At 33.8% G+C, this 12,396-nt stretch overlaps 1 protein-coding gene and 1 long non-coding RNA gene across 2 annotated transcripts in view; both read right to left on the reverse strand.

Annotated features, from left to right (window-relative positions):
* Positions 1-12,207, reverse strand: part of LOC135084918 (F-box/LRR-repeat protein 20) — a 40,150-nt gene extending 27,943 nt beyond the window's left edge. The window contains exons 1-3 of the mRNA XM_063979665.1: positions 11,927-12,207; positions 935-1,048; positions 111-194 (exon numbers count right to left, since the gene is read on the reverse strand). Of these exons, the coding sequence (XP_063835735.1) occupies positions 111-194; positions 935-1,048; positions 11,927-11,956 (228 nt within the window). The 5' untranslated portion in view covers positions 11,957-12,207. The remainder of the gene's footprint in view (positions 1-110; positions 195-934; positions 1,049-11,926) is intronic.
* LOC135084919 (uncharacterized) lies at positions 9,135-9,817 on the reverse strand. Its single transcript, XR_010259973.1, has 2 exons — positions 9,632-9,817; positions 9,135-9,337 (listed from the first exon to the last, which is right to left on the reverse strand). It is a non-coding gene; the product is annotated as an uncharacterized LOC135084919 (long non-coding RNA).
* Positions 12,208-12,396: the final 189 nt, after the last annotated feature.

Raw genomic sequence — 12,396 nt, forward strand, 5'->3', positions numbered from 1 at the left:
AACCGTATCTACCTAGTCTACCCTCCCTTCCCATTGTACCCCTCACCGACCTTGCTACATTCTACCTGTTACTTACAACTGTACCCAGTCTACCCTACTCGTATACGAACCTCCACGTCTCTTTGGAACTCGAACAAGTCTATCCTCTGCCAGTTTGAGCCGTCCAAAGCCAAAATATTCCATAGTTTCGAGACCTGCAATTTGAAATTATTAAATTGTCAAGATAGGGCATAATTAATATTCAATCAATTAATTCGATCAAGACTCCCTGCAGACTATAGACTTTTAGTTGGCGGATAGTTGACCGGATTTCAATTTGTATGAGGAATCGGCCGATACCAATTTTGTGTAATGTGTGCACTTCCATACATGTTCATATTGATTAACAGCCCGACCAAACTATCGGCCAAGAAAGTCTGTTGTCTGCGGGGAGTCTAAAGGCGATGATGGTCGTAAGCAGGGTACTCATCTAGCCGTGTGTGTAGCATGTAATGTCAGATACTGTATCAAGTGAGTACATGGGCACGAGCCCGAGCGTTCGCAGGGAGATCTCAGCGAACCGCCGAGTGGCGGTATCACTGCGAGCACAAAGGGGGCTCGCAGTAGGATCCAGGAGCTCGCAGTCAGATACGCGATGACCGTGGACGAGCCGTACTCACTTGAAGGTTGGTTACGTTACATGCTACGTTACGTGCTACATGGCAGGTGAGTACTCTGCCTAAAAGAGCTGCCACACTGGCGGATTGCAAGCGTTTTCAAAGTGGAGCGGCGACTCCGCGTGTCTGCGGCGAACACGAGGCGAAAACTCTAGGCAGAATCGCCGCTCCGATTTGAAACCACTTGCAATCCGCCAGTGTGGCAAGACCCTAACATGCTTTCCAAAGTACTTACGGAATAATGTATCTTATCAGCAAAGAGATAAAGTTCCGTTTACCTGAGCACACCGGCACAGCGAGACCACGTCCAGATACGACAGGATCTTGAGGAGCAGCTCCTTCGGCAGCTTTTTGTTTATGTGGTTGTCGTCTTCCCCCGTAAACCGGGATATCTGAAAAGATAAAGAAAATTCTTGAGTATTTTTATCATTATCAGAGGGCCTAGTGTGAGTTTTCATCAAACACGCTCACTAGTGAGCGCATCAAAAAATGACATTAAATGTATGACGGATTGTACATAGCCCGTAATATATAGCGGGAAACGTTCAAAAACTAAAATTTTCATACATTTTTGAAATGTAAACGTTTGATGTAAATGTAAACTCACACTCAGCCCACAGGCAATGGCAGGCCATACTTAGTTGCATGTAAGCATGCTCAGGGAGTATCATAAAGCATTATCTCTCGCTTTATTATACAGGCGACGCCAGCCCCCTTAGACAAGTGGCAAAACGAACAGTTATAATTTCGAAAGGCCTTCGCTCCGGCGTTTATTTGGAGTTACTTTGTTCCTTAAAAAACCCAGTCCAGATCACCTCCTTGGCTATATGACTAGCTTTTGCCCGCGGCTTCACCGGCGTGAAATTTCGTTTTGTCACAGATCGTCATAAATTATAGCCTATATGTTATTCTGGGTTATAAACAATAATACTGTAAAGTTTCATCAAAATCCGTTCAGTAGTTTTTGCGCAAAAGAGTAACAAACATCCAGACATCCAAACTTTCGCATTTATAATATTAGTAGGATATGACGTGGTATATTTACAGGACTATTCTACATTATTTATAAAGAGAAAACATTTGTTAATTGTTTGTTCTGAAAAGGTTTCGAAACTGGACCGATTTGAAATTTTTTTTCACCATTATAATGCTACATTCTTCTTCTTCTTTTCGTGTCGACAACAAACCTACACAGTTTCAGCCCAAAACTCCGCCACAAGAGTGGCGTTGTCAGTAGCACTCATCAAATCCTCCTGAGTGCAGTTGCTTGGGCACTCAGGGCACGACATCAGGTCGTTGTTCACCAGAAATAATGTAAGATAGGCGGTACGATGTTCGCTGAGGCTGCTAGTGCTATACATATTTGGACTCAAGATTCTTCATGTGGCAGCTTGCCTACGGTTACAAAAGTCATTGTGGCGATATAGTTCTAATTGTTGATTTTATCAATTCCAGACCCACGCGCTAAGCATTAGCGGTAATATTGAGGTGCTGCGCAGTAAAATTATTGACAAATTGCGCGAAAAGCAAATGTACTGCGAAAAACAACTGCGAAGTTATGTACCTGCGACTTAACTTATAGACAAATCGTAAAAAAATAAACGTATTTAGCACCTGAATGTTTTATCAAAACAATGCTTATGTGCTAGGGTTGTCTCTAAACTTCTATACAACGTGCTCCTTTTGTTTTCCGGAAATTTTAGGGGTATATTCTATAAATAAAAACTAGTTAAAGAGTCTTAGGAATATGAGTTTCTAAAAGCATATTTTTGAAGATATTGTGGATTCTAGATTTAGAAGATACCTAAAGTCCGATTTTTAATTCGACGGAATTCTGACAGCTGTCATTTTTTGACAATTCAGAGGTAATAAGCCTTTTTTGCTTTGAATTATTAATAAATAATATGAAATGAAATTTCATCAAGTACAACTTACAAGAATGAACTATTGTTTGTTTTGTGAAATCAATGTACACTAATTATTATGTACATTTTAGAGATTAAATAGAAAAAAACGTGTTTTTAACACAGTAAAACAACATATTATCATAAACGAAAATATGTATTGATCATCAACCATCATTATCGTCATCTTAATCAACTTGGATTATAAAATTGGCATCTTGTTAAATTGGTTATTTTATGAAGCTAAGATTTTATTAACAAAAGGATTTTCATAAAAAAGGTTTGTAACCCATGGATTATTGGCCAGGGAGTCCAGTAATAGAAAAATAATTTCCCAATTTCTTTTGTAACTTCAAAAATATGATAATAAAAAATCAAATAACCATTTTGATATGATCAGTACATTTTTAAGCCTTAGTTTTTCAAGTGAAACCTTAAATTCACGAAAGGATTATTTTTTAATTTGTGAAAATGCTCTCCTTTCTTAATGGGAATGTTTCAATGTTAGCAACACTTCTGAAATGTCAAAATTCCGGGATTGCCGTGGCGGGCTTTTTGAGAGTTGGGCGTAGTTAAATTTTCTCGTATTTTATTTTAATAAATAATTGTGTAGAAAGTTGTAAATATCGCAAAAACTGGCGATTATTCCACCGGGATGTCGTCAGATGACGACGGAGAAAGTTTCAGAGGTTTTTCAGCCGAAATGGTGGCGAACAAAAAACGCAGGATAGTTCCGCCAGGGAGGGAGGATGCAAGAGAGGAAAGCTCGGAAGAATCTTCGAGGATGAAATACCAAATGTACACCAAGCCAGGGTACAAGCGTACGTACCCCGACACTATTACTAATGGCGAGTTCCCAGTCTACGTCGAGGGACTGCGCACTGAGGATAAAATCGGTAATAAAAATCCTTTACTTCTCTCAAAGATATTTAAACAAGTGAAAGGTATTCATGAAAGCAGACGATTGAGAGCTAACAAAATAATGTTAGTGTTTAAACAGGCTTCCGCAGCGAACGACTTTCTAAATCACAGCTGCTTAACGGAAAACTCAATGAAAGCATACATTCCTGCCTCATCGGTAGAGACAATTGGTGTGGTCCGATACATTCCGAAGGATCAATCAAACAAAGACTTATTTCTAAAGTTAACATCAGACTCGGAAATCATTTCTGTTCGACGGTTCATGAAGAAGGAACAAGATGAACTTGTTCCTCTAACAACGATCACGGTCACGTTTGTAGGAACCATACTTCCTCAATATATTTATTTAGACAATTGGCGTTATAAAGTTTTCAAATACGTGCCTCCTCTAATGCAATGTTTTAAATGCCTCAAATTTAATCATTCAGCAAAAATTTGTCGTAATGAACAGGTCTGCTCTAAGTGCTCTGGTAATCACAGTCATAAGGAATGTACTTCTGAAGTCATTAAGTGTAGTAACTGCCAAGGTTCGCACTTGGCCATTTCAAAACTGTGCCCTTTCAAAACCCAAAAACAGGAATTGCATAAAAATAAAAACTCAAATAGAACTTATGCCTCTTTATTGAGCAAAAATGATTTCCCATCATTACCACAACAACGGTCCCAGGCAACACAAAATGAAATATCTCAAAATAACAAAACAAAGAGCAAACCAACATCAGCAATTGGTGATGTACAGAATATTGTAAATAACTCAAAATTATTAGATGCCATAGTTAAAACTTTAATTACTTTGGGCAATTCAAGCCAAATAAAAACATCGGCGCACATAAAAGAGGAATTAATTAAAAATCTTTCCTCTTCTTGAGAATAATGCAGCATAACATTCAGAGTTTATGTAATAAAAAGTCTCTTTTAAAAAGTACATTAATGAATCACAATATAGATGTGTGCCTACTTAATGAAACATGGCTTAAAAATAATAAACATTTTGCTTTGCCTGGTTATAATTTTATTTTTAAAAATGCAGATAATGAACATGGTGGTGTAGGCATTTTAATAAACAACAAAATTAAGTATTCAATTATTGATACAAATTTCTATCAAGATGTTCAAAATGTTGCAATTTCTGTTTTAACTGAAATGGGTCCTATTTCTATTTTATGTGTTTACTGTCCTCCTAGAACTGATAATAGAAGAAATATTAGATTACAGAAACTTAAGACTATAATCAATAACTTACCTAAACCTTGTTTAATTTCTGGTGATTTTAATGCACACCATGTAGTTTTTGGATGTAATAGCACTCAATCTCGAGGTAGGGAATTACTAGAAATAATTGATGATACAAACCTATGTATTCTAAATACTGGTCAAGTGACGACTGTCGGCAGGCCAAACATAAATCAGTCGGCAATTGATATTTCTTGTGTGAGTCCGGTCCTCGCTCCATTATGCGAGTGGAAAGTTGGTGATGATCCATTGGGTAGCTACCATTATCCGACATTTATTGATATAATAACATCCTCAATAAATTATAAGTATGAAAGTATGGAAAAGAAATATTTATTTCATAAAACAGACTGGAGTAAGTATCAAGCTCTTTCTAAATTATTAATAAAAAATTGTATTTTCAAGAATGACCCACTAGATTATTACAACTCTTTTTGTGATATTTTAACTCAATTAAGGCAGGAATGTGTGCCAGTTTTTAAGGGCAAACAATTAAATAATACTAAGAGTCCAGCTCCATGGTGGAACGAGGACTGTGATAAAGCAGTTAAGGACTCTAAGTTAGCTCTTTGTAATTATAGAAATTGCCTTACTATGGAGTCATACATAGAATATAAAAGAATTGATGCTCTTAAAAAGCGTGTATTGAGTGATGCTAAAAGGAATGGGTGGCAAAATCTGTGTGCTTCGTTTAATAGAACAACTCCAATAGCTGTAGTGTGGAATTATATGCGTAGGTTTAAGAGAATCAATTCCTGTAAAAATGTTTATAGAAATGATGAGTGGGTTAATGACTTTATAAATAAGCTTTCTAATAACGTGAACTTAATTGATTTTAATATTAATGATATTTGTGATAATGATAATGTTGATGATAATAATGAATTTCTACTGAATGAATTTAGTATCAAAGAGCTTGATATGGTCTTGAAAACTAGAAAACACACAACTCCTGGTTTAGATAATTATCCTTATTTAATGCTACAACATTTAGATCAGACTGCAAAAGATGTTTTATTAAAGGTTTTCAATACTCTCTGGGTAAATCAAGTTATTCCAGAAACATGGAAAACGCAATGCGTTATACCGATACTGAAACCAGACAAACCTGTAAATGATTTTAATTCATACAGACCTATTTCCTTATCATCCTGTTTAGGAAAATTATTTGAACAAATTATAAAGTTACGATTAGATTATTATGTTGAGAACCAGCATCTGTTACCGGATTATCAATTTGGTTTTCGTAAAGGAAAAGGTTGTACAGAAAGTTTTGTGTCCTTTGTTGAAGATATGAAAAAATGCGTATTAGCTAAGTCTACTGCAGTATGTGCATTTCTCGATGTTCAGGGTGCGTATGATAATGTAAATCTTCAACAGCTAGTACAAGTTCTAAAGGAAATAGGTCTGCCAGGTAAATTAGTAAAATGGATATTTAATTTTTGCTATGATAGGACTCTATACGTTAAACGAAACATTTTACATGGTCCTAAAACAACTAGCAAGGGCTTGATGCAAGGTTCTTCATTGTCCCCTTTACTTTACAACTTATATACTTCTCAAATAAACAAATATGTAACAGGAGATGTAAATTTATTACAATTTGCGGATGATATTCTAGTGTACAGTGTTAATAGAAATGTAAATATAGCATCTAGTAATGTAAATAGTGCTTTGTATAAATTAAATGATTATTACAAAAATAAATTAAAATTAGATATTAATCCTAACAAAAGTTCAGTGTTAGTATTTGGAGATAGCTCTCCGGTAAATATTGTATATAATTGTATGAAAATTCCACAAGAAAAGGAGAAAAAGTTTCTCGGTGTTATCGTTGATGTGAAACTTCAATTTAGAAGTCATATAGATTATATCTGCCGCAACGCTATGAAGGGTATTAATATAATGAGATCTCTTGCTGGTATATCTTGGGGATCAGACCCTAAAATTTTAAATATGTTGTATAAAAGTTTAGTTCGAAGTCATTTTGACTACAGTTGTCTTGCCTATTTTCATGCGAATAGTGTAGTATTAAGAAGATTGGATGTAATTCAAAATATGGCTTTGCGAATAATTAGTGGTGCAATGCGCACTACACCCATCAACTCTTTGGAAGTAGAAACATGTATAGAACCATTGTTTCTGCGTAGACTTTACTTATCAGAAAAGTTTTGCTCAAAAATTTTAGCTAGGAATGACCCTATAAGGTAAACGGCTACTAGTTCGTGATAGTACGTAAGTTCGTAAGTTTTTTTTCTAGCTCAAATAATAAGCAAATGGAATATTATTTATAAAAATTCTTCATTACTACAAAAACTCTGTTATTTAAGCTATCTAAAAAACCAAGTACCAACATTGTGGCGCCAAAAATGAGAGCAATACGAAGCTTTAAACTCTCAGAGAGCCAAAAACACCCGTGCGGCTTGCGAAGGTTGCTCTCACCGTAAGGTTAGCGCTCCAACTTCTTAAGCTTATAAAAAGGCGAAGGAACGTCCATTTCAATAAAACTTGTAATAGTGGTTTCATGTGTTCCTTGACAATTGATTTGGCTTAGAAAAAAGTTATATGAAAACGTAGAATTCCTTTAAAATTGCGACTAATTGACTCACGAAATAGCGTACATATTATTTTTCGGGTGTCCCCTATTTCGTGACACTACCGATTCAAGGATATTATGGATAACATTTTGATGCTTGGTTTTTAAATAATTATTTATAATAATTTAAATGTCAGTTATGAAACAAATAACGCATTTATTTAAGTTTCTCATGACCTAAATTCGGTATATGTTTCGTTCACTAGAATTTATATGACACGAGTTTGAAGTTCACATATATGACCAATTTTAAGATAAATTAGCATAAGTAGTACCAGCATAATTTTGGTTTTATTTCGATTTGTTTTATTTATCTTTGTTTATTTGTATTGTATATGGGATAGATAATAGTTAATTGACACATTTTGACAATAATCCATGAATTTTACTTGGGGAATTTTGAATAATCAGTATCACGAAACAAGGAACCGTATTATTGTTACTTTTTTCCAAGTTCGTGATATATAAATGTATGGTGTTAGGTACTTTTATGACACACACCATCAAAGAAATCGACATATTTTTTAGTTTTTAATACTTACCTACCTAAGAAATTAATTAATTACTTACTTTTTATTATGAGTCATTGGCATATCTGGGGTTATTTTCAGGGGGGGCTACCCTCACTTGAAACAGCTCCGGGGGTGGGATTATGGGGAGAAGGGGTTACAAATCAAAAATTTATGGGTACGAAGGGGGGGGGGGGGGGTAAGTCCCCCCCACATTTCTAATGGTTATATAAATATTTTCACATATCGCTAGAAATAACAAATTTAAATTTTATGGGTACGAGGGGGGGGGGGGGGGTTAAGTTCCCCCCCCCCCCCCCTACATTTCTAATGGTTATATAAATATTTTCATATATTTTTAGAATTAACAAATCAAAATATTATACTAGACTCACATTATTTCGAATATTTCAGGTAAGTAATATCGTCAATTTCACATAATTATTTTATTCTAAATTTTTATTATCGTTTTTAAATTTATTAAACCCTTAATCATTATTAAAATATCCTAACTGTATGCATAAAACCTTATCCCGAAATAGGGGACATGAGTTCACGAACTTAGAAACAGAGCAAAATTTTGTCACGAAACAGGATCCAAACAAGAGGTCCGCAGAACAATTAATATAAAAAAAAGTTCAAACTTTATAACTATAAATTATGTATTAACTTACTGTCAAAAGACCAAAGTTTAGCATACAAAAGATTTCATACTGATATCATGCTTGGTTATTTTTAAATAAAATGTTAAAGTCGTAAGAGCCTTAATATACCGAAGTAGGGGGCACTTACCTTAGTTTTAGAAAAATTTCACTTACCAACACCTCTGTATAATACCTTGCTAAATTCTGCTTACGTTACAGCAAATGATGTTATAAATGGTAACATACCTGTTATGTTAAAAATAATAACTCATATTAATGATATGACTAAGAATATGTACAGATGTAATTTGTGGCCTATCTACACATGTAAATATGATTCGCTCTTGAATAAAATAAAAGTTGATGTAAGTAGTGTAGATTCCAAAGAAGACTTTTTTCAGTTTATGAGTCACAAAACTATGGTGTATAAAATATATTCGGATGGATCAAAAAGTTTAAATGCAGTCAAATCTGCCCTTTATGATCCACAATGTAAATATAGTAAATGTTTTAAAATTAATACAGAGTGTAGCATATTTACTGCTGAGGCATATGCTATATTACAAGCATTAATTTACATTAAGTCTTTAAGCTATTGTAGTTATAATGAGTTTATGATATTATCTGATTCGAAAAGTGTTTTGATGAGCTTAGACAATAATAATATGCACTTTAAAACAAATTATTTAATTTATAATATAAGAAACATTATTAATGAAATTAAAAAACCAATTTCACTCAAGTGGATTCCGTCTCATCGAGGCATACCAGGGAACGAAATTGTGGATCAAGTTGCCAACTCTGAACCTCATGAAGACCACTCGGAGCATTTTAAGGTCCCCTTCACGGACTTTCACACCATTATGAAAGAAAACTGTAAAGAGATATGGAAAAATTATTGGAAAATATGCTCAGAAACCAAAGGCAGATGGTATGCTGGGATACAAAAGGAAATACCAACGAAACCCTGGTATTATTACAAAGAGTATATAAGCCGTAGATTTGTAACAACAATTAATCGTCTGCGATTTGGACACCTCAGATCTCCCTCCCATCTACAGCGAATGAAAATAGTGAATAGCAGTTCATGCAATTTTTGTGATGAGGCTGATGCCGACCTGGAACATCTGATTATGAAATGCCCAAGATTTGGCCTTGAAAGACTTACACTAGTAGCCGATTTGAATCACTTATCAGAAGCAGATACAGATGTTAATGTAATACCCCGCCACATCCAGGAAATATTATCAAAACCTATTACTTATGAATATTTATATAAATATGTAATCACTACAGTTGGACATTTATAAAAAGGACAAGTTTAAAGTTCAAAACTGTGTAAAGAAGAAGCAAACTGGAATGGAAGCAAACATTTTATTTTAACGACATGAAATAATATATTGACAACTTACAAGTATTCGGCCAATGGTACAAATTTCCAGGCCAGGAAGGATTAAAAAAAAAAAAAAAAAAAAAAGTCAAAATTCCGTCGAATTAAAAATCAGACTATAGTTGATTTAGATTATACATAGTATCATCAATCTAGTTTTTTTTAATCAAAATTGTCACCTAGTCTTTTTGTGCAGACTTTTTATTGATAAGTGTATGTAAATTATGAATTATTTCAGTGAAAAATTAAGTTTTTAAATAATTTCGTATGAAAAAAATATTCGAAAAAAATTGTTTAACAAAAAATGTAATGCCATTCCATTCTTTGAAGTGGTCTTATTAATACCCTAGAGTTCCAGGAAATCAAAAAGAGCACATTGTAGATGCTGAAGGTAATTTCTGTCTTTATGGGATTTAATCGGACTGACGACTTTGCATGTCCACTGCGGCTAGAATTCTTTCTTTAGATAATCAGCTGAGACTGGGAAAAATATGCGCCATCTGGGAATTGAACCCAGGACCTTTTTTTATCCTACTAATATTATAAAATGCGAAATTTTGGATGTCTGGATGGATGTATGTTTGTTACTCTTTCACGCAAAAACTACTGAGCGAATTTTGACGAAACTTTACAGTATTATTGTTTATAACCCAGAATAACATATAGGCTATAATTTATGACGATCTGTGACAAACTAAATTTGACGCGGGTGAAGCCGCGGGCAAAAGCTGGTAGATAGTCCATTAAAATGTTGACTATTAAAGTAATTTTGATGTTGCAGCTTCAAAATCAAACAAGTTTGGAAAACAAAACTTATGTTATTATTTTGCACATAATAAAATTTATAATAATATTTATGACCAAAATTATTTAGGTCATTTATTATTTTGTTTGTATTGATAATAATTATAATCAAGATAGAAAAGACAACAAAAAAAGGTAGACACAAAACAAATGAATGTGATTAAACAATTACGTTGACACCTATTGATAACAGCTGATAAGGAATCAATAACAATACAACAATAATATACGTCAGACTGTCAGGAAATGTTTAATATGAAAATTTTAGTAACGTACAGTCATCTTCAAATAGTTTGTGACACCGAAAGTGACCAAAAAGTTGACAACACAATCCTTATTCCAATTTTAATAAAGACGTTTTGCAAAGTTTTTGGCTGCATGTGGCTTATGATATTATTATTTGTCGTCATAGTCTGATTTATAATATTGTTATGTCCTTCTAGCATCTGCTTAACATGACCAATACCTAATTAAAATATAATAAAAATGCAGATTGAACTCATTAATTATTAAAATTATAAACTTTTATGTACCTACCTATACTTTTCAGGTGTGATAATTACTCGAATGTACTAATGCAAATCAAATAACTAAATTAAATAAAATTTACAATTTATACAGCAATTGAAGTTTCTATTTTATTATTATTATGCTACTATTATATTCATAAAAAATTGTGATAAATAAAAAATAGGTATATGAAAATAAATTAGGTAGGCAGTATTAATCAATTTTAACCGTTTCCTAGTTTTGAAAAAAATTTTAATTGCAAAATATTGCAACTAGATAGAAAACTAAATAGAAAATTGGAACGTTCAAAAAACATGAAAAAAAAAATTAAGTGGCCAAAATTGCAAAACCCAATCACCGAATTTAGGGGTCATTTCCATCGCGTAACGGTACCATCGGAGTTGATTGACCTCCACAGAGGTTGATAAACTGACAGCAAAAACTACGAAATACACCTAAATGCGCAGAAAACGCGTCGTAAACGTTCAAAAAGTATTTTATCTGTACACTAACAGCGTCGGAATGCTTCCGTGCTTGTTCTCGAGTCAAAAATAGATTCGGATTGTTTATTATGATTACGAACGTACCAACCGAGTGTAACTTTTATAACTTTGCTACATTTTAATTTGAAAAGGTTATGCATGGAGGAAATTAAACGTGATAGCAAACAAAGGGCTAGGAAGGGCTGTACAGACATCCGTCAGCTGTTCAGAACAAAAACAAACAAAGAAAACTTGTTCCACCAATCGATAGACCCACCTCGAACTTATTTCTTCCGGAGTACGCCATACTCGGGTACGGAGTTACCTTGGCCACTATGCAAAATTTCACTTACACCAGCACTGAAATTCACACTGTCTGCACAAAAGGTTTACAAAGAAATATGGACGACAAATTGATTTGATTTTTTACAAAATGCAAGCGACAGACCAACTCGTTTATTTTTTCAATCTGACGTTTGTATGGTCCGAATCGCACAGACCTATCTCTACTGCACTTTAAAAAATATTCACTATTCATCAATAATTCAATTAATTGTAGAATAATATTTACTTAACTAATATTCAAGTCAATTTTGTGTTTTATTCTTTATTTTTAAACATTTTAATACAAGTTTACAAGAATAAATGGTTACAGAAATTATTTCACTAACTAAAATCGGAACGGAATCAATACTTACTTTGACACTTGCAGTATGGTGTTGCCACCGTTAAGCTAACTTACATTTA

Source organism: Ostrinia nubilalis, chromosome 27, assembly GCF_963855985.1.
Source record: "Ostrinia nubilalis chromosome 27, ilOstNubi1.1, whole genome shotgun sequence".
NCBI lineage: Eukaryota > Metazoa > Arthropoda > Insecta > Lepidoptera > Crambidae > Ostrinia > Ostrinia nubilalis.